The sequence below is a fragment of the Vulpes vulpes genome, chromosome 3 (genome assembly GCF_048418805.1).
Source record: "Vulpes vulpes isolate BD-2025 chromosome 3, VulVul3, whole genome shotgun sequence".
Taxonomy (NCBI): domain Eukaryota; kingdom Metazoa; phylum Chordata; class Mammalia; order Carnivora; family Canidae; genus Vulpes; species Vulpes vulpes.
The window spans coordinates 50,934,064-50,960,551 of record NC_132782.1 but is presented as its reverse complement, the minus strand read 5'-3'; the positions used below and the strand labels follow the sequence as shown (position 1 = coordinate 50,960,551).

The 26,488-nt window shown below is 36.4% G+C and overlaps 1 protein-coding gene across 2 annotated transcripts in view; it reads left to right on the top strand.

Moving 5' to 3' along the window:
• CCDC50 (coiled-coil domain containing 50) overlaps positions 1-25,646 on the top strand; it is a 74,522-nt gene extending 48,876 nt beyond the window's left edge. The window contains exons 6-12 of one of the 2 annotated variants that reach the window (XM_072752407.1): positions 998-1,525; positions 10,524-10,639; positions 11,214-11,258; positions 11,366-11,470; positions 13,263-13,342; positions 18,545-18,651; positions 19,306-25,646. In XM_072752407.1, the coding sequence (XP_072608508.1) occupies positions 998-1,525; positions 10,524-10,639; positions 11,214-11,258; positions 11,366-11,470; positions 13,263-13,342; positions 18,545-18,651; positions 19,306-19,325 (1,001 nt within the window). In that variant the 3' untranslated portion in view covers positions 19,326-25,646. The remainder of the gene's footprint in view (positions 1-997; positions 1,526-10,523; positions 10,640-11,213; positions 11,259-11,365; positions 11,471-13,262; positions 13,343-18,544; positions 18,652-19,305) is intronic. The other variant, XM_072752408.1, reaches the window with a different exon arrangement.
• The last annotated feature ends 842 nt before the right edge of the window (positions 25,647-26,488 follow it).

Sequence of the window (26,488 nt, the reverse complement as noted above, 5' to 3'; positions counted from 1 at the left end):
AGTGTGTAATTTTAACAGGGAACATAGCTAATTTAGCAGTTTTCTATGGATTTAGGATGTCTTTTTTATTACAGAATATACTGAGAGTCTTAGAAAGTGTTAAAATAAACGTGCCTTGCAAAGTGCATAGTAATATCCTTCCTTCATTTTCATCATATATTTTGCTTCAGTGGGACCTGACCAAAGCACCCTTCTGTGCTGTTTTTGAAATTTGTGTACATTTAGGACTTGTATATTTAGCACACACTGTATTTTTATACAGAGAATATAATATCAAAATTTTTTGAAATGAATGTAGGGATGGAAGTGACTCCTTTTTCTATATTCTGTTATGGCATACTATTTTAATTTTTTCCTCTACCAAAGTTAAGGAAGTTTGGGATCAGAATTTATCTACAGAGAACAGGGTCATTTACTCAAAATTCTCTACTCCAGTTCTCTTCCACATTGAACTGTGCATGGCTCGGAGAAAGTAGGGAAATATAAAATCTGGGTCATTTACCTGAACTAAACGGATACTAGCACATCCTGATAGAGATTTATTGTCATTTCCAATAAGAATATTTGAAAGCCTCTTCTAGAAAGCTAGTTATTACCAAGCTTGGTTGTTTTCTGTTTTATGACTCCCTGAACTCCCCACAGTAACTCCAAATTGGTTTTATAAGTAGAATTTAACATTTGATGGCTGTGATTTTTGTTATTGGCAAATATTAAAGTACTATATTAACTCTCCTAATGATAATCAAGTTCCTTTCAGATTTATTTCACATAATTTTAGTCTTTTACATTTTGATTGTGTACCCAGAATCCTTCATGTATGCACAAACCATTCCAATAAATGCCTGTCCCCTTTTTTTCATTTTGTTAAGTTGAAAAAGTAGTCTTTTCCATTTTAAAATACATTAAGCTTGGGCCCTGTCTTTCCTGCATAGTGAGTTCATACTCTCATTAAGTTAACCTGCGTTTCTATTTTTCACATCCCTCCACTTCCACTCAGACCAGCCACAGTCAAGGAGGGCAAGGGAATTGGGTTCTGGAGTCTCAAGGTCATGTAGACTCCAAAGTGATGGAAACATTGTGAAGCAAAGGAACAAGAAACTCAAACATCCAGTGGAGAACTTGGAAGAACTAGAAGATCATTGTTCATCAGGGAAATTTCTGTCATCCCGTAGCTTGGGCACATTGAGGGCCAATCCCCAAATTGACATTGAGCAGCGTGAACGGAAACGGTCTGACCATGAGAGACGTCGGAGACCTCCGCTCCCCAAGATCAGTGGTGAGGTGTTTCTGAGTACTGGATTTGATGACGGGGAGGCTCACAGTAGCCATCGAACTTGGAATTGGGAAAAACAATCCAGACACCAAGACCGGCTTTCACCCAAGTCTTCACAGAAAGCAGGGCTTCATTGCAAGGAAGCTGTATATGGGAGGGACAATGGGCAAGGGGAGCACAGAGAAAGGAAGCACAGGCCCAGGACCCCTCCCTTCCCAGAGAGTGAGGAACAGCTCCAACTCCATGACACAGGTAATGAAGGACAGTCGCCTTGAAAAGTCCTCGTATCACATATATGCATACAAGCAAATATATTTGATAAGCATCTTAAGCAACCTCTTCTTTCTCTCTAGTCTGTACTGGTGGCTTTAAAATAAATCCTGGAGCCAAACATTATAAAAGGTATCTACTTAGTATCAAGCGTGTAAGAAAAGAAAAATATTTGTACCTTTCTCCTACTGCCTTCTAAGAAAATATACCAGTTCTTTGCAGAGTTTTCCAGCCCCAGAGTGCAGTGAGGTGCCCATCCCAGATACAGTTCTTCATTCGCCGAGACCATATACCAGAAATTCCGATACCAAATCAAAGCTCTTGAGTTTCTGGTTGTAAGTCAGATATGTTGATACTGTCATTATAGTATTTGCCTGACTAGAGAACCACCCAGGCTGGAAGTACCAGCTTCTCTTGATCTCATCTGTAAAGTGAGAGATTGGACAGGCATTCTCTTATAGCAGCAGATTTCTAATTGTGGGCCTTAGGCTTTTTTTTTTTTTTTTGTCAGAATCAACTAGGCTGTTTCCAAATGAGGCAACTTTCTGGATCTCACATATATGATCATTTCTGTAGTTTTTCCTGGTGATTTGGACTTGTTTTAGACCTGTGCTTGAAGTTGGAAGACTGTTGCCTTAAGTTCCTTTCTAAGGTCTAACCATGTTCGGCTTTAAAGCTGCAATTGATGTTCTGAAATGACAGTATTGGGTATGTTCTTAGCGTTTGTTTGAAATGAAGTGAATGTTAGATTTGAGCCTCAAATTTCTGGTCTCTGAGGCTTAACTGATGTTCTTCAGTGACACAGTACTGTGTTTCTCATTTTTATCTGGAAACTGCTGTGGTGCTGTTTTCCTTGTGGCTCTACCACTGTAAGTCATAATTAGACCATACTCCCCTCCCTGGTTCTGTTTTACTTTCCTGAAGTTTTAAAGAGATGCAGGAGTTATTGAGCAGTACCACGGAGGTATCTGTTCTTATTTCCATCCTTTTTACTGCCCAGCCAAAATCTACTTCTGGGTCTGGAAACTGTTTTTTGGGTTGCAGATTCGGATTGATACAGTTGGTTTCTTCTATCATGTTATCTCTTCCTATGATGTTAGTCATTTAAGTTATTAAAAGACTTGGTAATAAATAAAATGAAAATTTGGTATTGAGTATCTGCCAAAAATATTACTACCTCAGGCTTTATGTTCAGGGATATATGCTTGAATCTGAGCCTCAGGGGGTTTACTAAGTCAAGCCAGAAAGTAGAATGAATGTAAACAAACAATTGGAAATTAGATATACTTTGAACAAAGAGTAGAGGAGGTGGTGATATAATCTATCTATAATAAGTTATACTTTCCATATCCAAATGTAGAAAGACATGTTGGAGTCCTAACATGGGGGAGAATTGTACCTGCCTCTACATTTCTGATTCTGTGATTCTGACGTCTTGTGTGTTCTGAGGGCTGGTTTATATGGCTTTTAATTATATGTGAGTCTCAACACAAGCTTAGGAAGGGTAAAATTGGTAGGAAATCAAACACTGATTCACAACACTCCTACTGGAATTGTGGGCAAACTCCCCCCTCACCCCCCAGTGGTTTAAAAAACAATGTGGCTAGGCAAGTACTAAAATGGCTACAACATAGCTGCTAATCTATCATTCTGTATTCAACTTTACAAATGTTACCTTCCTAGAGACCTTAGGCATTTGCTTTTGTGACCCCTAGAATAGAAGATTACATTAAAATGCAGTTATTAAATACTGGTGTCTGTTCTTGTTTTTGTAAAGGCATAGTTCTTAAAGTTGTTAGCAGAGGCCAAAGTTTTATTTAAGTTAGTAATGAAAAAACCAGCAGGATGACAAAGAGCTAGTTCTAATGGAATTTGCATAGTACGTTGAAAGAGAAATGCAAAATACAGTTGCTAAATTAAATATAAGATTGGTTAACTTTCTAAAGAACAGTAAAACCCTATCTCCTCTGAGGGTGACTTCTCTAATGAGCTATTAAATCATAACAGCGTATTATTTCCTGCAGGTTAACTTCCAACCTCTTAGGGCCATAAAACTTTTGTATCTTTCTCCTGTGACATTCCCCAAGCTTCAGACTGGCATATTAAAAAATATTCTTGCATGATATCCAAGAATCTATCAGTCATGATTTTACCTTATCCCAGGCTTGGGATAGGTGTGTCTTAAATATCAGTACTTCTAATAATTTTAGCTTTTTGGTGAGAATTTAAAGGTAAGGTTTGCATATGTTTGTTGGAGGAGGTTCTTGTGTCCTTAAACTGGAGAAGATGAACAAAAGAAGACAAGCAAAGATTAGATTAAGAATTGAATGTGGAGGGGCGCCTGGGTGGCTCAGTTAAGTGTTCAACTCTTGATCTAGCTGAGGTCATGATCTCAGGATCATGAGATCCGGCCCCACATCAGACTCTGTGCTGAGTGTGGAGCCTGCTTAGGATTCTGTCTCCTCCTCTCCTTGCCTTCTCCCCCCACCCTCGATTCCCCCCCCTTCTTTCTAAAAGAAAAAATAATTGAATGTGCAACTGTTACATATGGCTCACTTGATCGTTTTTTTTTTTTTAAGATTCTATTTGAGAGGGAGAGAGAGTCCACAAGTGGGGTGAGGGGATGGGTTTTGAGGGAGAGAGAGAAGCAGATTCCCTGCTGAGAAGAGAGCCCTACTCCAGACTCTATACCAGGACCCTGGATTCATGACCTGAGCCAAAGGCAGGAGCTTACCCAACTGAGCCATTCAGGCTCCCCTCACTTGATCTTTTGAAGGCTAGTTTTTGGATTGTTTGGGCTATTAAGATGAGAGCAGCCATTCTGTTAGTTTCCTTCAACTAACTTTTTAAAATTTTTGAAGCATCTCTGTTTTCTATAATGAAATGTACAGGCTTACAATATAGTATGTGAAGTTCTTATTTAAATAAGCTCTTTACCTCTGGTACAGAGCATACTACATTTAGTGAGCAATTTTACCAGTCCAGAAATCTAACATTTTAGCCTATGAGATTTTATGCTTGTGAGACATGTAAATTCCAGTGGTATACAGTAGTTCAAATAAACTGTTTCCCCACTAGATATTTGGGATTTAGAGAGATATTACCTCAAATACTCATTAATCATTCATTCATTTATTCATTTATATTGAGGTATAGGTAACATATAACATTATATTTGTTTCAGGTATAAAAAATAATGATTCGATATTTGTGTATATTGCAAAATGTTCACAGTAAGTCTGGTTAATATTCATCACCATATATAGGCACATTTTTTTTCTCTTGTGATGAGAACTTTTAAGATTTACTCTCTTAGCAACTTTCAGATATGTAGTACAATATTATTAACTGTAGTCACCATGCTTATTTATTTTATAACTCGAAGTGTGTTCCATTTATCCCTCTTCACCCATTTTGCCCATTCCCTACCCTCTGCCTCTGGCAACTACCAGTCTGTTCTCTGTATCCATGAGCACTTTTCTTTTCCTTTTTTTTTTTTTTTAATGATTCTCTATATAAATGAGATCATAAAGTATTTGTTTTTCTCTGGCTTATTTCACTTAGCATAATGCTGTCAGGGTCCCTCCCTGTTGTTGCAAATGGCAAGATACCCTTTTTTATAACCAAATAATATTCTACTGTATAAATACCACATTTTCTTTATCCATTTATATGTCTTTTAATAATAAATTTATTTTTTATTGGTGTTCAATTTGCCAACATACAGAATAACACCCAGTGCTCACCCCGTCAAGTGCCACCCTCAGTGCCCGTCACCCATTCACCCTCACCCCCCACCCTCCTCCCCTTCCACCACCCCTAGTTCGTTTCCCAGAGTTAGGAGTCTTTATGTTCTGTCTCCCTTTCTGATATTTCCCACATACTTCTCCCTTCCCTTATATTCCCTTTCACTATTATTTATATTCCTCAAATGAATGAGACCATATAATGTTTGTCCTTCTCCGATTGACTTACTTCACTCAGCATGATGCCCTCCAGTTCCATCCACGTTGAAGCAAATGGTGGGTATTTGTCATTTCTAATGGCTGAGGAATATTCCATTGTATACATAAACCACAGCTTCTTTATCCATTCATCTTTCGATGGACACCAAGGCTCCTTCCACAGTTTGGCTATTGTGGACATTGCTGCTAGAAACATCGGGGTGCAGGTGTCCGGCGTTTCATTGCATCTGTGTCTTTGGGGTAAATCCCCAACAGTGCAATTGCTGGGTCGTAGGGCAGGTCTATTTTTAACTCTTTGAGGAACCTCCACACAGTTTTCCAGAGTGGCTGCACCAGTTCACGTTCCCACCAACAGTGTAAGAGGGTTCCCTTTTCTCCACATCCTCTCCAACATTTGTGGTTTCCTGCCTTGTTAATTTTCCCCATTCTCACTGGTGTGAGGTGGTATCTCATTGTGGTTTTGATTTGTATTTCCCTGATGGCAAGTGATGTAGAGCATTTTCTCATGTGCATGTTGGCCATGTCTATGTCTTCCTCTGTGAGATTTCTCTTCATGTCTTTTGCCCATTTCATGGTTGGATTGTTTGGTTCTTTGCTGTTGAGTTTAATAAGTTCTTTATAGATCTTGGAAACTAGCCCTTTACCTGATACGTCATTTGCAAATATCTTCTCCCATTCTGTAGGTTGTCTTTTAGTTTTGTTGACTGTATCCTTTGCTGTGCAAAAGCTTCTTATCTTGATGAAGTCCCAATAGTTCATTTTTGCTTTTGTTTCTTTTGCCTTCGTGGAGGTATCTTGCAAGAAGTTACTGTGGCTATTGTTGCCTGTGTTTTCCTCTAGGATTTTGATGGAATCTTGTCTCACATTTAGATATTTCATCCATTTTGAGTTTATCTTTGTGTATGGTGCAAGAGAGGGGTCTAGTTTCATTCTTCTGCATGTGGATGTCCAATTTTCCCAGCACCATTTATTGAAGAGACTGCCTTTCTTCCAATGGATAGTCTTTCCTTGTTTATCGAATATTAGTTGACCATAAAGTTCAGGGTCCACGTCTGGGTTCTCTATTCTGTTCCATTGATCTATGTGTCTGTTTTTGTGCTAGTACCACACTGTCTTGATGACCACAGCTTTGTAGTACAACCTGAAATCTGGCATTGTGATGCCCCAGCTATGGTTTTCTTTTTTAAAATTCCCCTGGCTATTCGGGGTCTTTTCTGATTCCACACAAATCTTAAAATAATTTGTTCTAACTCTCTGAAGAAAGTCCATGGTATTTTGATAGGGATTGCATTAAACGTGTAAATTGCCCTGGGTAACATTGACATTTTCACAGTATTAATGCTGCCAATCCATGAGCATGGAATATTTTTCCATCTCTTTGTGTCTTCCTCAATTTCTTTCAGAAGTGTTCTATAGTTTTTAGGGTATAGATCCTTTACCTCTTTGGTTAGGTTTATTCCTAGGTATCTTATGCTTTTGGGTGCAATTGTAAATGGGATTGACTCCTTAATTTCTCTGTCTTCAGTCTCATTGTTAGTGTATAGAAATGCCACTGATTTCTGGGCATTGATTTTGTATCCTGCCACGGTACCAAATTGCTGTATGAGTTCTAGCAATCTTGGGGTGGAGGCTTTTGGGTTTTCTATGTAGAGTATCATGTCATCGGCGAAGAGGGAGAGTTTGACTTCTTCTTTGCCAATTTAAATGTTGATGGACACTTTGGTTGTTCCCATGTCTTAGCTTTTCTATATAATACTGAAGTGAACATGGGGTGCAAATATATTTTTGAGTTAGTGTTTCTGTTTCTTTCAGAAAAATACCCAAAGGTGGAATTGCCAGATCACATGGTAGTCCTATTTTAATTTTTTTGAGGAAGCTCCAAATTGTTTTTTGCATAGTGGCTGTTCAGTTTACATTGCCTTCAACAGTACACAAGGGTAACTTTTTTTTTTTTTTTTTTTTTTTTTTTTGTTGCTTGTAATTTTATTAAGGCCATTTTTTTAAAAAGTTCTACACACAAGTCTAATGATAATCAAACTCTTCTATGTACATGTAGTTTTTCTTTTAAAAAAAAAATTCTCTTTGCTCCCAGCCCCTGCCTCAATAAGAGGCTGGGCCCTCGACTGGGACAGACTGACCCCATGTCCCCAAGCCCACATGAGGGCAGCAGGGGCCAAATGACTGAGGAAGGAGCCTTCTTGCACCTGTGGCCGCCCAGACGCTTGGCCATGTGCTAACAGCCTGGCCCGGGAACGAGAGGGAGGGATGTCGCTGGGATCAATTCTGGCTCCCACAAGGACGGAAGAAACTGCCGTTTCTCCACACCCTCATTAACACTCGTCATTTCTTGTCTTTTTGATAATAGTCATTCCAACAGGTGTGAAGTGCTATTTCATTGTGGTTTTGATTTGGATTTCCCTGATGATTAGAGATGTGGAGCATGTTGGCCATATGTATGTCTTCTTTGGAAAAATATTTATTCAGATCCTCTACCCATTTTAGATCAGATTGTTTTTTTGCTATTGAGTTGTAGGAGTTCTTTATATATTGTGTATATTAACCTCATATCAAATTTGCAGATATTTTTTTCCCATACCATAGCCTGTATTTTCATTTTGTTAATGGTTTCCTTTTCTATTAGAAGTGTTTTAGTTTGATGTAATCCCACTTGTTTATTTTTTGCTTTTGTCACCTTTACTTTTGGTGTCAAATAAAAAAAAAATCATCTCTAAGAGTTTATGTTCTCTTCCAAGCGTTTTATGGTTTCAGGTCTTATGTTCAGGTCTATAATCCACTTGAGTTAATGTTTTTTATATAGTATAAGTCCAGTTTCAATCTTTGGCATATAGCTGTCCAGTTCTCCAGACACCATATTTTGAAGAAACTGTCTTTTCCCCATTGTATATTCTTGGCTTCTTTGTCATAGATTAATAGAACATATATGCAGAGATTTGTTTCTGGGCTCTCTATTCTGTTCCATTAACCTATGTATCATTTTCTTTTAAACTGCCTGGAGGTGACAGTCTTATCATCCTGTCAAACCAGTTAAGTCTGTTCATTTGATTGTTTCATTTGAATGTCTTCAAAGTATCTTTGAAAGATAACTAAAAATATTTTCTCAGTGAATTCTGTGATGTAGAGTAAGAGGAGGCATACAAGGTTTAGTGTGTTGAAATCTGAGTATATCCCACTCTATTTCTTTTAGTGGTGGCAAAATTGAAGGAGCAAGGCCTAAGTGTGATCTTTCGTATGAGACTCAATGAGGTTTTGAGCTACTTACAGAAGTGTCATTTTTCTTTAGGTAGAATAGTATCACAAGCTCTTTTCCACTAACTTTGTCCAACTCTACCTCCCTATCTGATTTATTTTTTCTGAAATGTTGTTTTCTAGTTATGCCCAAACTAATGATAACTCAGAGGTTTAGATTTCATTTAAATATGGTGCACTTACGGGAATATCCCTGTTTCCTGACTATCCCAGACCCCTCAGAAATCTGGGTTAAAACCAGCGTAGCCCAACCCAGCAGTGTAAGATTCAGTAGCTCTGGAGAGGATAGGAAATTGAGGTGGATTCTGTATGCTGAGTAAACAGGTGCTAATAGGCCTGAAGCTATGAAAGCCAGGTTTAATAGTCTGTATTTGTAGGAAAGACAGATGACTCCATTGCTTTTGGATTTACCACAAAGCTAGGTTTAAAGCTCTACAAAGAGAGACTTTACCAGACAATTTTAAATTTCTTCATGTGCCCAGAATTTAGTTGTATTTTTTCTTTCCTTTTTCTCTTTTTTGTTTAAAGCAAGTGAATCAAGTGTAGTGAGGCATATTCATAAAAATTGTTTTAATGTATGGTTCTCTTGATGGATATAATAAACTAATAGTTTCAATGCCAATTTCAAATAAGAATCAACTGTTAGCAATCAACCAAACTACCAATGGCCAGATCTCATCCAGGCTACTTAAATTAGAATCCTTGAGATTTGTGTCAAAGATTTTTATGTTTATTTAAAGCACTCCAGATGATTTTAATATATTAGCTAGGGTTGACAACCACTGATGCAAAGATATAGTCAATTAGGAGTAAAAACTTTCTTTTTCCCTTCAGTAACCCATTTGCTGGAAGTCACTATTCCAGATGGTTCATCTTATTTATGGCATTAAAATTTTTTTATTACTTCTGAATACAATACATTCACATTGTTGAATAATTGTAATTTATACAGGATACAAAGAGGGAAATGCCTGTAATTTTTAAGTAAACCTTAGCACTTACCACTTGATTAAAAGTTAGAAAGGGAATATATGCCACTTACAACATTTCAAAGTAAAATGCCAAAATTCCCCATCAGTCCACTGTATTCCTTTTCTCTCAGAGGAATAGAAATCTAAGATCATTCATTATGTTCTCTGGTATATCCTTTATGTTATATCTTCCCTAAAATTTAGCAACAGCATGAACTGATCAAAGATATAGGAAAGATCTAAAGCAAGTGGGTTTGTTGACCATTAGAGCAGAAGCTATGGTAGAGCCACTGGTTGACTCACATACCCCCGGGTGATGCGGTTTCTATTCCCTCTGAGGTAAAGTATGCAAGGCTGAGTTAAACAGAAGGAAGACTCTTGTTTCCTCCAGTCTCGAAGTTTAGCTTTTTTAAAACTCCAGCTCTGTAACTTTGTTTTCTGTTTTGTTTGTTTCAGTGACTTAACCTTTATTTCACTTAACTGTTTTGCAAAAGCCTCACCTACAGTTCATTGCGTGATTTTCTGCTGTTGAAGAAACTATGTGAAAGGGGAGTTTTGTGCCTGGCAGTTTGGGGTGGGTAACTTTTTAAAAAATGTGTGGATAATCTGCATTGCCACATCTATGCCTAGGAGAAAAAATTATTTCAGGTGTACCCTACACGGAGTTCAGTAGTGGTAGCAGTGTTGTCAGTATTAGATACTAAAGAAAAAATTCTTTAAGTTTTGCACCTTTTCAGAAAACAAATGTAGTTGCCTTATTACATTGAGTTTTTCTAGGAATGAAGCCAAGAGTGGTGAAAGAAGCTGACTCTGCTCCGTCGCGAGTGGCCCACAGGGATCAGGAATGGTATGATGCTGAAATTGCCAGAAAACTGCAAGAAGAAGAAATTTTGGTGAGCAAATTTTCATGCAAAAGTTTAGGTGATAGTCACTAGATTTTCTTGAATCATTCTTGAGATTACATAATAGGCATAATGAGCTCTATGAGTTGATAAACTGATAAATTTTTTATGGGTGGAAAAATCAAGACAATGGGAATAGATTGTCCAGTTTTACTTACTGGGTAAGAATTAGCAACAGAATTCCATATCCCTATCTTTCTGTTATTGAATTCTGATAATCCTTTCATAATCTGCTATAGAATTTAATAAAAATAGCCCCTGCTCCAGCCAGTGAAAGTATACTAGCTCAACTTCAGGGATGTTAATTACAATTGGTTTGAAACACCAATTTATTTTTATGGAAGATTTTAAAAAATTTTTATTTATTCATGAGAGACACAGAGAGACAGAGACAGGCAGAGGGAGAAGCAGGCTCTATGCAGGGACCCTGATGCGGGCCCAGGACCCTGGGATCATGCTCTGAGCCAAAAGATGCTCAACCACTGAGCCACCTTGGTGCCCAGATATTTTTTTAAATGGACAACATAGATTCTAATTACTCTTTTGTGTATTTTCTATACCATAGGCTACCCAGGTGGATATGAGAGCAGCTCAAGTAGCCCAGGATGAGGTGAGTCCATGTTAGTTTGTTTAGCCAGGACTTTTTAGAAATATCCCAGTAATTTTCTGGGATTCCCATGAATCTGCAATCAATGATATTGACTGGATTTTGTTTAGGAAATCGCTAGACTTCTCATGGCTGAAGAAAAGAAAGCTTACAAGAAAGCCAAGGAGCGGGAGAAATCATCTTTGGACAAAAGAAAGCATGACTCTGATTGGAAGGTAAGTTTTGTTTATTGTTTTTTTGATTTTTGTAATGGGGATTTTGCTTTTAGGGTAAGTTCTGCAAATGTATTTAGGGTATACAAATTATCTGTATTGCATATATGAATCTTATTTGTAAAGATTATTTTATTACAAAAAATCATAATTCTTGAAAAATAACTATGAAAAAATAACTGCTAAGATTGAAAAACTCATTCCATTCCTTTTAAGACCAATTGAGTTGCAGGTGCCTCTGGTTAGGAGCAATCTTAGTTTTACTAATATTTACCTTACAGGAGAATGTAACCTGTACCTTACAGGAAAATTTTCACAAGCTTTCATAGCTCCCTAGTGGCCTTTTCTTTCCTTCTCTTAGTCCTCGGTGTGCTTCTGTTGCCCATCCATAATCATGTGCCCATTATTTCTCTTTTCTCTGACAGCTTAATCCATGGCAGACCGACAGATACCACCAATAATCATTGCTTATGTCAAAGTATAGGAACTAACAGCATGAGCTTCACCTGTTGTCTTTTCCCTAGTTAATCAGAAACATTATACAAAATAGTTTATTCTGCTGTAAAGTAATGTAATTGTTGTATGTGGTGGTTGCAAGTTCAGTTTAACAGACTTGACTCATTAGTTACTGTGTGCAGTGCACCCCTCTGGACTTAACAGGGAAGGACAAAGATCTATTTTCCTCATAATACTATATAATGTAGGAGGACAAATAGGATAACATAGATGGTTACCAAACACAAGGTCAAAATGACTGAAGAAAGTATAGAAGAACAGCAGAGTTACAGGGGGATCAATTCCTAAGCTAAAGGCCCTTCAGAGAGGGACTTTGTACTAGGCCTGGAAGGATGCAGCTAGAATGTGTGTCCATGACATATTCAGCCCTGTTCTTTCCTTCTCTCTTTTTTTTATTCTCTCTCGAAAAAAATTCCTCCCTTGAGTCTCTGGTTCTGTCTCTGTCTCAGCACTGATTAGGAGGAAAAAGAGGACATAGAGACCGTGATGATAATAGTATTGCTCTACTATTTCCTATAGCTCAGTTATTCAGTTGTCAGTCTGAAAACAAATGAACGTATTATTGCCATGTTAATTATTTATAGGAATCTCCTTCTTTTACCCTCTTAGTAATTCAGGATTTTTTTTAACAAATGTATTTCATTTTAGTAGAAGTAGAAGGCTCCCAAATGATTCTGCTATATAGTTAAGCTACAAATAATTGCCCAGGAGTTACTCAGATTCTTTGTTAACCACGAAGAAGTAAGTATTTTTAAGAATTGCAAATCAGGCAAGTAAAAGGGGAAAGCCACATTTCTAGCAAGTATCAGCATTTCTTTAATTTCTAGATTCTATAATGGGTGCTGGTATTGGTGTAAGTTTGTCTCTTGGAAGGGTTGGATTGAACTTTCCTTAGTTTCCTGGCTTGAAAATCACCATCCTCAAGTTAGATGTTCAGAAATAAGTTTAAGAGCATAGTCCTACACTCCATAGACTCTGGAAGTTCTTGTCAGCTGCTGTGCAGCTATTATGTTAATAATGTGTAGCCAGGCACACCCCTGCTGGGGAACATGTTCACATGTAGTTAGCTCATTCTCTGGCTGTACTGAGCACTTCCAATATATTTTTGTGACTATATATATATATATATATATATATATATATATTTTATTCAGTTGTTCAACTGAATGTAAGTAAATTAAAATTACTAGAATTTGGCATAATTTGGATATTTTCTAAACCTAATAATCTTTCTGTTTGTTTGCTGTTTTCTGTATGTTTTTTCTTTTTCTGTCCATAGCCAAAAACAACTAAATCAGCACACTCAAAGTCAAAAGAGAGTGATGACCCTCATCGTTCTAAGAATGACAGGCCAGCACGGTAAGATGACACCTGAAAAAGGGGAATGAGGGACTTGACTTTGGGGTAGGAAGATATGGATTTTCTGAGAAGAGTGTTCTTTGAAGAGGAGATCCAGAAATCGGCAGTTGTCAGGGGGTATCAAGTCTTGCAGGATTATTCTCAAACTTTTTTTTCCATTCGTAAATTGGGTTGAACAAGTCAAATCAGGAAGATGCTAGGGCATATAAAAAATGATGTTTTTTGTTAGGACGAGTTCTTGTCTTTGGATTCACTTCCCTTAGCTAAGAATGGATGAGATTAACCATTTTCCCAGTAAAATCTCCAGTTTTAAGGTTTACCAAGTTTCATGGGTACACTAATGTGTGCATGACATTTACAAATGCTTAAATTCATTTCTGCATGAGTTTCAAAGTCTAGGCAAATACTTATTTTGAGACACAGCAGACTTCTAAATCCCACCAGATCTAATAGCTGTGGCTATGGTGTATGTACTTCTTTCTGACTTCTCTCAGTCTTAGGTCATAGTTAATGGAGCAGTTGCTGTCTTTCTACCTCATACCTCAAGCTGGCAATATTTAAGTCTCTGGAGAAGCAAACTTTTTTGTTTTTTTTTTTGGTCCTTTATTGCTTTCTGTTGCTTTTCAAAACAAAACATGATTGGAATAGAAAGAATATTATATACAGAAAGATGAAAGTAACACTAAATACAAAATTTTGAAAATTCTATTAGAACTTCAAATATTGTTCCTAATTATAGTGTATGTATTAACTCTAAAGATAAATTTTATCACATTGAAAGGATACACTGTTATTGCCACTCTTTGTCCATGCTTAAGCTGCTAGACTTGTCAACTTAAAGTGAATATATTTAGTGTCCTTAAAAATCTACATTCTTTTGAGATGCCTGGGTGGCCCAGTCAGTGAAACATCTGACTCTTGATCTCAGCTCAGGTCTTGATCTCAGGGTCATGACATTAGTCCCATAAGTAGTGGCTCCACGCCCACCTACTTAAAAAAAGCCATATTCTATTTTTAAATCCATGGGCTTTCAGAAGATAAATAGCCTTCAGAAGACTACATCAAGTTTGTAAGGCCCTTAGGACAAGAGTAATATATTTTTATCAATTGCTTAAAGTTGGTTCTTCTTGTATCTTTTAATAAATACATGCCAAAGGTAGACTTTATTTTCATCCCTGCAATCTCCAGGTAAAATAAGATATAACTAATCTGTTCTCAGTAGGTAAATAGGTATGGTTTATTATGTTTTCTTTAGTCAAATGAATTAAAATAATCTTTTGGGTTTTTCTGCAGTCTTCCAAATTTTGGGGCTCTTTAGAGCACTAACAATTTTGACTTCAGATATGATAGACCAATCTGGAATGTCTATTTTAAAAAATGAATTAAAATTGAAAACAAGTTTCTGAAAATGTAATAGTTACTTTAAAAATATTTGCATTTTGTAGAATGAATAATCAAATGATCCTGTATTAAAAATTGCTTTTGTAAATGAGTGAAAGTGATCTATGACTGGTAGAACTGAAGTTTTTTGTTTTTTGTTTACTTTTTTTTTTTTTTTTGACTTGAAGGGAATATTTATTTGTCTTTATCAGTTGCAGAAAGATTATATGTGTAGATACAGATCTAGATATAGGTGATAAAACTGAGAATTTTATGAAATTGTATTTCTTAGTTAAAAGTTAAGCCTATTATTACAGATTTTATACAACTAATATTAGAATTATATGCATTCTGCTTAGAGCTTTTGGTTTCCTCTTTCACATTTCCTTTTTCTTCCCTCACATTTAATTTTGGTGGATTTAGTTAGCTATTTGTACAGAAAGAGATGGATTTAAGGATTGAAAATCATGGAGCTTCCCAGATCTAGAAGTTTACTGCATTATAGTGTTAATAATAGTAGAGGGAAAACAAGTTATTGTGTAGAGCTTGTAATATTCATGGTCAAAAATCAGTTTCTTTGTCCATTACAAAAATCTTGTATTCTCTCTAAAGAAATACAGAATCAGTTGGTGATCTGAATTAACTATGATGCTTTATAACTGGGAAAAATTTCAACTAAGTTCCAAAGTCTTTTAACTGTAGGGTATTATGCTGATAATACTCCCGGTATTTTATTTGCATTTTTCCCTTAGAAAAAAATAAGCATTTTTAAAATCTCATTTAGTTCCTACAGCATTCTTATGAATGTGAAATATATTTATCTCCACTCAGTCACTTATCAGATATTTATTGAATGTCTTAATAATTGCCCATAGAGTAAACAGCAGTTAGCAAGAAAGAACTGTTTCTTAGTTTCATGAAATTTATCATCTAAACAATTGCATAAATAACCATTACCATGTTAAATGCTTTAGATGAAAAGTATGTGATATTATAAAAGAATGAGAAGACAGCCTGTATCTAGGAGGGCCTCTTAAAAAAAAATGACTTATTTATTTATTTGAGAGAGTGAGAGGACATGAGCAAGGGGTGGGGTAGAGGAGAGAGAGGGAGAAGCAGACTCCCCACTATGCAGGGCTCCATCCCAGGTCCCTGGGATCATAACCTGAAGCAAAACCAGGAGTTGAACACTTAGCTGACTAAGATACCCAGGCATCCCAAGAAATGACTTTTAAGTGAATTCTTAAATGGATGTGTCTGTATCGCTGACTTAAACATGTAAATCATTTCATGAGGATAGTAGGAAACAGGTATTCCTAATACATCTAAAACTATGAAACAAACTATTGGGTTAGCAAGCTTTTTCTAATTTTGGATGTGAATATCTTTGACTTTAAAATAGCTATCTCCAGCATAACAAATAGTTTGAAATAGGAACACTGGAAGCCATAAACAAAGGTTTGTTTGCTGTGTAGTCAATAACTAAGCAGACAGGGGACACCTGAGGGGCTCGGTCTTATTAGTCACATAAGCCTTGGACTCTTGGTTTCAGCTCACGTCATGATCTCAGGGGACCTGGGATTGAGCCGCACTGTCTCCTTGCTAAGTGGGGAGCCTGAGATTCTCTCCTTCCCTCCCCCTCTGCCCTTCCCCTACTTGTGTGAAGTGCTCTCTCTCTCTCTCTCAAATCTTTAAAAACAACAACAACAAACTAGACAGCATATGAAGAGAACTAAGGGCATTCTAGATTGATTTTGTATATCCTTATGTGGAGATCCTAGTGGATTTGTGGAAGTTCCGTGTGTTGTTTCACACTTTGGCATCTGTTCCTTGACAAGTTGATGGTGAGGCAGTAATTCTGGGTTTTTGTTTGTTTGTTTGTTTGGTTTTTTTGGGTTTTGGTGTTCTTGTTTTTGTTTTGTTTTGTTTTGAGAGTCCCATTTGACTTTTGTGTTTCTGGGTTTTGATCACCTAATATGAGTTTAACAAAAGAAGAGTGACTACAAGTCTCTGCTGTCCTGATTACCAATCCTGTTTTCTTGGACCCAAGTTACTTCTTTAACCACCTATTTTTTTGAAGTTGAGTTTCTTAATTCTAGAGTCAGATAGTTTGTCTCAACTCTTCTGCCAGCTTCTAATACTACTTTTTTAAGGTAAATGTTACAAATGTTAGTCAATAATGAAAAAAACTGTATTTACTTTCTAATATTTGTAAACAGGTAGTTCAAAGTGAAAAACAGGAAAAATAAAAATACCTTATCATTTGTTATATTCACATTAATTATATGTATATATACAAAAGCATGAAAATATAAGCTAAATACCATTTGAAAGTATATTTACACACACACACACACAAATACGGATACTGCTGCTGATAAAAATACACACCTATGTAGCATAGCATAGGGTAGTGAAGAGCAGAGTGATTTTGAAGTACAGCTGAGTTTGAGTCCCAGCCCTGTCATTTAACAACTGTGTGATCTTGGACAGATCACTTACCTCATCTAACCTAATCTAGCTCTAAAATATGTGTATGATAGCTACCATGCAGACTTGTCCTGAAAATTCATTGAGGGGACCCCTGGGTGGCTCAGCGGTTGAGCGTCTGCCATTCAGCCCAGGGCGTGATCCTGGGGTCCTGGGATATCTACCCACAGGGAGCCTGCTTCTCCCTCTGCCTATATTTCTGCCTCTCTCTCCATGTCTCTCATGAATAAATAAATAAAATCTTTAAAAAAAAAAAAGTTCATTGAGATCATCTGAGTAGAACCCATAGCACAGTCCTCAATAAATAAGTTTACATCCTATGCTGACCTGTTTGTTGTTTTTTTTTTTTTTTTTTTTCCTATGCTGACCTATTACAGATGACCAAATACCCAGCAAGAGACCTACTGCTTAGGGACAGAGTGAGAAATTTGAAATCACTTGTCTTCTTATATGACAGAGCCCTTTGTACCAAACTTAGCATAACTTTCTGAACTGCAATGTACTTATGTCTTCCAGATTGCATATATGGTTACAGAAAATCTCCCACAACATGGTTATGTATTTGACATATTCTGTTACTGTATCTGGTTCCAGGCTTTAATGCAACATTTAAGTACACCTCTGAGAAACAAAAACCAAAAAAGGAGAGATTTTGTTCTTCATCTTCTTCAATGCCAAATGTTTACAAAAATCTATGTAACATAATTTTAAAATAATAAAAATTTCAGAGTAGCAAAAATTCCCAGTGCTTTTTTACATTTTGTATTATTTTGATGTGAAAAGTTGCCAATGTAGGATTGTCTTTTCCTTTTCTAAGCTCTGCTTTGCCACCTAGTGGATTGAGAGACTTTGCTCTAGATTTTATATGATGACCCATGTCCTCTTCCTCCCCTTTCCTTCTTTCCTGTCCTCCCCCATTAGCTGCCAATTTTGCCCTCTTTTTTTCTTCATTTCTTAACTTTCTGTATTACTTCCCTTTGATCTTTTCTTTTTTCCCTCTATTTCTTCATAAAACCTACCAAAACAAAGGAAATTTCTCATTAATGGCAGTGGTTACACATCTCATTAATCTTGTTTCTCTCTAGTCCAAAGCACAGTGCCTCACACATATTTCTCAGAAAAATGTTTGTTTTTATTGAATTATGTGCATCAAAGCAAAGGAACAGTAAGATAAAATAATTTATTCAGGGTTATGCAACAAGCCAGGAACTAAAATGAGAGTTCTGTGTCTTTGCATTTCTACCAAAATGGTTTTACCATATTTTCCAATGAGAGGTAGAGTTGTAGTCACCACTATTTAGAATATCTCTTTAAAGTTTGACTTCCCTTCAGGCCACCACCACCTACCATGACAGAGGCTGAAGATTTGGATTACACTCATTTTACAAACCAGCATAATTCCACACGTCATTTCTCAAAATCAGAATCCTCTCATAAAGGTAAGAAAAAAAAAAAAAAAAAGGTAAGAAAAATATATGTGATCAAGTTTGGGATTTTTTTTTTTTTTTTTTTTTTTTTTTACAATTCTCATGCTATGGTGGAAAATCAAATGGTGTCTTATAGATCACTGGAGTGGCAAAATAAGTTATCCTTCCTTTTGGAAGATCATTATAGTATTTTTCATTTGTTAAAAAACAAAAAAGGTAAAACAGAAAACAAAACACCTTAAATTGAATGCAAGATGTCTGTGTATGTGCATTTTCCTCCAGGGAGAATTTGTAGCTTTCATCAGAGTGTGACTACAAATAAAACAAAGGAGCAAAAGGAAAAAAAAGAGTATAGAGAACAAAGTGATAATTATCAGAAGGAAGGGGCTTATCAGAAGGGATGAGTTAAATAGGTGATAGGGATTAAGGAGGGCACTTGTGATGAGCACCCGGTGCCTTACAGAAGTGTTGAATTGCTATACTTTACATACTGTACACCTGAAATATATTCCTAAAATAACTTATTGACTCTGTAAGTATTTTACAATCAAGAACAAAGAAACATGTATAGATATAAAGATAAATGATTTGCCTGACCCGGGAGAAAACAGAGCATTTCTGAGGTTTTTCTTTAATGGTATTTCTGCTTTTTTCTTCCTTTCCAAGGTTTCCATCATAAGCAGTAAAACCCTAGGAATCTGCCTTGAGAACGGACTCACTGTAGCAAACATTACTGGATGATACAGAACGCGTTCCACATTCATTTTTTTCTTTCCTGTGTTTGTATTCCTGGGATTTATCTTCAAGAGTTCTTCTGACCATAAATAATTTTAATTCATTTAAAATGTTTTGGTTATTCTTGATCACTTGGGCAGTACAAGAAAATCTAGCTTCTGAATATTGGCCTCCTCTCTGCTGCATACACTTCCTGGGATATAGTATCTAAAAGCTCTGTAAAATGTCACTTCTGTTAGGTATGGAGTACTGGTATCTAGAGACTAGGCTTTATTTAGCAATTAGAATTTTGTGGAGATTATGATCAGAGTAAAACAATGTTTGGATGCAATGCAGAATAAAAGACTATAAGAAATAGCTTTCTTTGTGCATTAGTATATGGCATATTGAAGAAAGAACCTGTTGTTTTCTGTATTTCTTAGAAAAATTTTTTTAAAAGTCACAACTATAAAGTGTTAAAAAAAAAAAAAAAAAAAAACCTGGAACAATTGAACCATGTGGTTTTGTATATCCTTATAAGCTTTCGTGGGAGAATTGGCCCAGATGTCATTCTCTGACACTTTGTCTGCTTCTGATTAATAGCAAGTCTTTCTGAGGTATCTGGGCATTGGGCAGATTATTAGTATTTATTGGCAAAAGTTTAATTCTATGAAATTTTAACTCAAGTCTGTGCACTCAACTGAAAGTGAAAGAGTGAAAAACTTTGTATCCATCCTCTTATTTTACTTTTATATGGAGAGCCAAAGGAGGTGGAATTAGAAAAAAGTTTATGTAAGTAATAATGCCATCAATTCTCTCTGGACATAGGTTGAGAAGTTTTCCTCTTGCTTAAAAAAGTAAAGCAAGTGTTTGTTGGCAACCACTCAAAAAATATTTTATCTGTCAATAATCAGATTGATTCAACATAAAGTTGAAGTGGATATAATGGTTCTTTATCCAGGTATTTGGTTCTATGTATTCATTAGTGATACATGGCATTGGATTCCTTTGTACAGGACCTTTGAAGCCCTCTTTGAGAAATCTAGTCTTTGTCTAGCTTCTAACCTTGTGGAAATGCTTATCTTCCCATTCTAGTTAGTTAACATAAATGGCAAACATGCTGTCTATATAAAAGTTTCCCTTCAGCTTGACTTTCCATTATTTTTTATTGTGTGAATCTGACATTTCTGACATTCCAGTATGGTGTTTGTTTAGGAAAGAAATACATAGGTGACTAGAGAAAAGGTTGTAAATCCATTCTTTTCCCACTGGGAACTGACTATTGTTTAGCCTTATCTTTGCAGATAGTCTTTCAATTGAGGCAATATTCAGGAAGCTATTTAGAATAGTTTCTCAGAGTGGATTTGGGTCCTTTCATTTTGAGAAAGAGCTTTAGTTCCTAAAGTTTTTGGATTGCAGGAACTTGAGTAAAAGGTGCCTAAGAGTCAAGTTTTAGGGAAATGATAATCTAGAAAGAAGCAAACCCTAAAAGAGTAATTTTTGAGAAAAGGTGAAAGAGAAAACAAACAGGACTTTGAATGACACAGATGAAATGAATGAGGCAGAGTCATCAATTAAATAGGCAAGGACACAAGGGATGGAGGTCCTAGCCTTAGTCAAATTCTAGAGGGTGCTATCAGTATCCAAAGCTTAGGCCTTGTTGACTTCTAGTAATGCTATATTTTTCTTTGTCTGCCCTGTGATTTTGTTTCATGTTTTAAAAAGCTTTTTTTGTGTGGTAACTTTAAAAGAAAACACAATGTCTCTTTATTTTGATAGGCAAATGTGCAACATCATTTGCCATATTTTTATTTCATGAATGTTTATTTTTCTATATCATACAATGATCAGATTTACTTTAAAAATTCTGCATTTGTCTTGCTTCTCATGTACTCTATCCAATCATATTTATTATTGTAAAATGCTATCGAGGTATTTTCATTCAAAAAATGTTAGGCCACTTAACAGTTAAGTCTTGGATATTAGCGCTTCAGCTGTCTTAGTGAGCAGCCAGCGGTGATAGTTCCCTGTGACACCCAATTCAACATCTGTATTGAACATTTGTTACTTTTTTTTCTTTAGGTTTTTTAAAAATTAGAATTTTAAGATATTTTATTTTTTTTTGTAAAGCAAACACTTTTTAAAGAGTAAAGAGTTATTCTTTTCTTCTTATTAGTTAAATCCTTTTATTCTCACTCAAATATTATAATTATTATTTTTAAGACTATAGAAGTAACTAACAACTGTATTTAAAGGAACTGCCAAACATTCTTCACTGTGTTCTCTGCTTATCACTTTGTTATTTTTATATAAATGCAGAAATACTTTATTCCTCTTTCTACCACTGGAACACACACAATTTAATTTTTAGGCCCACCATGTATTATGCTTTAATGTTGCGATGTAAACTAATAGGCTGGCCTTGGAAATTCTTTCTGTCTCCGTACTTCTTTTCTCTGGAGGCCCCATTAACACTAGTACTGCTGAATGAGCACAGTATGTTATGGAGCCTTATCATGAGGCTACTGGATGTGTACACCCTCTGCCCCCAATCTAACTTTTTGTAACTTGTTGCCTAGAAGCAAGGTCAGACAAGGGTCACGTTAAATGTTCTGAGTTGGAAAAAATTTGTAGTGTGAAGCCATTGTTAGACATAATCATTTTACGGAAGACTGGACAGTTGCTACATATGCTTTAACAGGACATTGAGATTTTTTAGAAAGTGACTTTGCATACCTTTGAATTGTTTTTTCTCAAGTGACTTTACAACAACCAGCAACAGAGTAATGTAAACTGCAAAAAAAGACTTGTCTTTGATCATAGAGAAACACCTAAATTAAAAAGAAAGATCTGGATAGATGTTTCCTGGGAGGAAAACCTTTTCAGATTTGCAATGGCCACTTGGATCTAGATCAACATATTCCAAGGTATATGATCTTGGACCTTGTATTCCACTGAACTCACTCTAGAAAATTGTGAACTGGACCCATTTTCCCCTTTTCTTCTCTACTGTGGTCTGCAGCCGAACTGGATGATGAATAAATTCATTGCTGAATTTGTCCACACCTTTCCATCGATGTCAGGACTTTTCAGTATAAATATAATTAACTTCTAATGGATAATTATTTTTCTTCAATACTGCCAGATACTCTCTTATTTTTGTCTTGTGCCAAATTGTTCTTTAGAAACACCTGCTATATAATATGGTGCATTCAGTTTACCACATCAGTGGTTAACATTTTAGGGCCTTGATTTTTAATGGGTATTGCCTTTGTATAAAAATCACTTTGGGGGAATATCAGGATTATTCATTTATTCATTGATGATTTTCTTGAAAGATAACCGGTGATTGGATGTAAGATCTTCCCTCTAAGTAAAGGAGTGAGACCCCCGTGCAATCAGCTTTCCCAGGGACTGAGAACAGAGTAGAACTTGCACTGAAAGGATTTTTTCCCTTTTGGGAAAAGAGTATTTGTGTAGGGAACATTAATGTGAAAGGAACACCGTTCAGGTAGATTTCACCATATGTAGTGTGCCATGTTCTCATAACACCGAATTTTTAGAAACAATCAAAATAACCAAAACCTGTTCTTTCAGCTGAAAGGAAAAAACAGATGTTTAAGGTACTTTGTCCCTTACTTACTGCTCATAGTCAGAGAAGTGACTAGATCAAGTGGACTCATTTTCTTTTCCTATCTGGGTAGTACCTGTGAGTTTTAAAGCCATAACTGCTTACCTTACTATTGATAGAATTCCTATTTTTCAAAGCCTTTAGCTTGGAACAGGTAATGTGGTCAGGGAAGAGCAAACTAGAAGACTGTCCTGATAATGCTGCACAATGGGGCACAGGGTCATCCAAACTCCTGGTCAGAGAATCTCATTCAGCCCTGATGGTGCTTACAGTTATTAAAGGGAAGAGTCAAGGCTGTTGTTGCTCCTGCCGTTTAATTGTTGTTACAAACCCTGAAATTTACTTCCAGAGAAGTAAAAAAGGAAATGGTAAACTAGGAAAAATTCACTTCTGACAGAGTCACTTTTCTGATGAGACTCGTACTTTTTGCTTGCAAGGTCTTGAGGAGCAGTGTTGCCTTAAATTAGTTTGATTCTAACCGAGGTCGGTATACTGTACTTCCTGTATGTGAATGTCAACTCTCCATTGAGATATAAAATTCACAGGTGATCACAAAACATCCTTGCCATCAGGAACTCTGGATTTCCTCCCACTGAGCTGTGGGGGACCTGTACACTGATAAATACATCATTTCATTGAGTTGCCTCTCAATCTCTGAACAAGCAGTGGCATGACCAAAAAAGGCTGGTAGAGGGAGAGTGAGAATTTCCTAGCCAGATTTTTCAGGTTATCGTTTCCTGAATAACTGAGAGTTGACTGTCTATTCTATAGTGACCATGTAGAAGATACTTCCAAACGTTGTGTTGTGTAGAAAAGTCACTTATTGTTTTGTGAGAATTTCACCAACACTCTTGTGTTTTTAAGTGCATACCATTGACAGAAAAAAGGGAGAAAACCAAACAAAACAGAGACATTTACTTGAAATGAGGGATCTTTGATGGGAAGAGTGTTTCTATTTTGTTACTTTTAGGAGAAAATTAATCAGGAAAACTGCTGTGGTAAGGGAGACACCAGAGTGTTTTTGTAAGGTCGTGTTTGACGCCATGAATTTACAGAATCATCTAAGTAATCATGTTGATTTGTTGAACTATCTAGTGCTGGAAACCGTCTTGTTCCCCTTTATATTTGTGAATACAGCCTAGAAACATGTTCTGAAGGCATTTCATATGCTGTTGTTCATTCTTAGCAAACTAGAGGATGATTTTCTCTTTTTGAGTAACTGTTAATAGCATAGTGAGCCAGCACTGTGCTGGTTTCAGCATTTCAGATAAGGACAGGATTAATTGTGCATCTTAGTTAGTGTCCTATCATTCATTGTTGAGGTTCACATATAAAGAACAGGAGAATTGAAAGACAGGGTTTTTGAGTGACATGTCCTTCACGAAAGAGCAAGGACTGATAGCAGTAAAAAGACAGTTAAGAAAATACACCATTACACATTGCATACTTAGGGTATGTTTTTGTTGCACTGAATTTCAGACCATAACTGCTAAAATAGTTTCTAGCTATTAAATTTAGTAAGAGGGTTTTTGATGTCAGAATTTTTTATTTCCGATTGAATTAGCCCCTGAAATCACCGTAGGCTATAACTTCAGCTCTTGCTATAAACTGAAAGCCAAATGCCCTTTTCAGAAGTAGCTATATTTTTCACCTGCCTCTTAAAGGCAGCCCAATATTTGTTTCATGGAGTATTATAAATAATGAGGAGATGCAGTGGGAAGATAGCATATTAAAATGGTGTTCCACAATGAGAATTCTCTATAATGGGGTTTTCCTTTAAAAGAATCCATCCCGGCACAGTATTATATTTTGAAAAGGTGCTGAATTATAAAATACAAGAGTATGCTCATATAAATCAAGTTGCTTAGGAAATTAGAGGTGGTGCTATCATTTGTCTTACAATTTGGAAAAGTACTTTCCTGAGAGAGAGAATGCATAGTGCCCAGGCAGTTTCAGATTCTTTGGTAAGAAGCCCTTTGGGATCTGGAATGTGGATATGTTTAAAAAATGAGTGAAATATTAATCCAAGTGCTCATCAACTTGTAGCCAAGCCCCAGAAGGAAAGGCAGCTTTGAAATAACTACTTCATGGAACTGAACAGAACCTTAATGGAATACAGTTGTCTGTCTGAGGACAGAAAACGAAGAGGCCACCTCATACCACATGCCTATTTAGAGATTAGATGAAACTGTGAGGGATACTCTGTGGATGCCTTAAAGGTGACTGGTGTTGAGTACTGGTGGGTATGTGTGCACCCATCTGGCCTAGGCTGACGGAAACCACTTCCGTTCACCTTCACACAGCACGAGCTGTTCCTGCTCATAACCTCATTGAGGAAAATGAGAAACATGGTGCTGGTGACTTCCGCGTGTCTTGGGAGGTGAGGTGGTAACGTCACTCAGCACTCTCCAGTGCTCAAGCCTCCCCCTTAAATGCCAGTTCTACATCTACATTAATTCATCTATGCAAGCTTGTGTTTTCATGGTTTGTTTTATACACGTTTGCCCATTTGATTCTTTAAATAATCAGGTCTAACATTAATATTATGAATAATTTTAAACCAAAGTATGTATATGTTTGTGTGCTTGTTTTCCTGGATGGTTTGAGGCAAACACCAATCTTGTCCTTCTCTCTTAATAAAGTCATCCATTTGTTAAGTCAATGGTCTCATGTTTTCTTTATTGCATTCAAGGACTTGAAAAGTTCTGGGAAGAGGAAAGGAGTATTTTCTTTCCTTTATGAAGTAACCCTAGTGTATATTTGTTTAATAACAGCATTTTCTCTTATTCCAGTTCCATCCACTTTATATAACCATGTATGACACTGATGCTATCTAGTATATTGAAATTGTCAACAAATACTCCCAAATCTGATACTGATAGCTAATATGTTGAAGTCCTCAATAAATACTTCCAAACCTAAAGTTGCTTAGAGAAGTGGCTTTGTATGGTTTGTGGCGGTTCATGACTTAGTTTGATGTATTTGGAAGAAAAACAGGTAAGTGGATGTTCACAGAATAATACAAGTGAGTACATGAGTACAATAACTCAAGTCTGCAGGATACCTGATACTCCATGGATTTTGATAAAATAGATATTAATAACAACTACTATTTAACTTTTTATAAGTTCATTTTTCTTTGTTTTGATAGATTAGCCATGATATGGAAATCAGTGCTCCAGAAGTTAGGTATCTTAAAAATAAGAGGTTACTAGCTTCCCTGGAGCATATTCTCTAGGCCTTAGTTTCTTCTCTGGCAAATATAATAGGAAATCTAAATGATCTGTAATATATCTATCCTGTTACCACTACCAGATGCATAAGGCACACCAGTGTTGTACAGATGTTGAAGAAAGTTGGTATGTTGATTTCAACCTTCCTGGGTGAAAGTTGACAATGAAAGAAGTTGACATATCTACAGGCCAATTGCAAAACTTAAATATGTAATTAAAGTAGCTCCCTTAAATCTGTGGTAGAAGGTACCTGGTATTGTTGGGTGGAGTT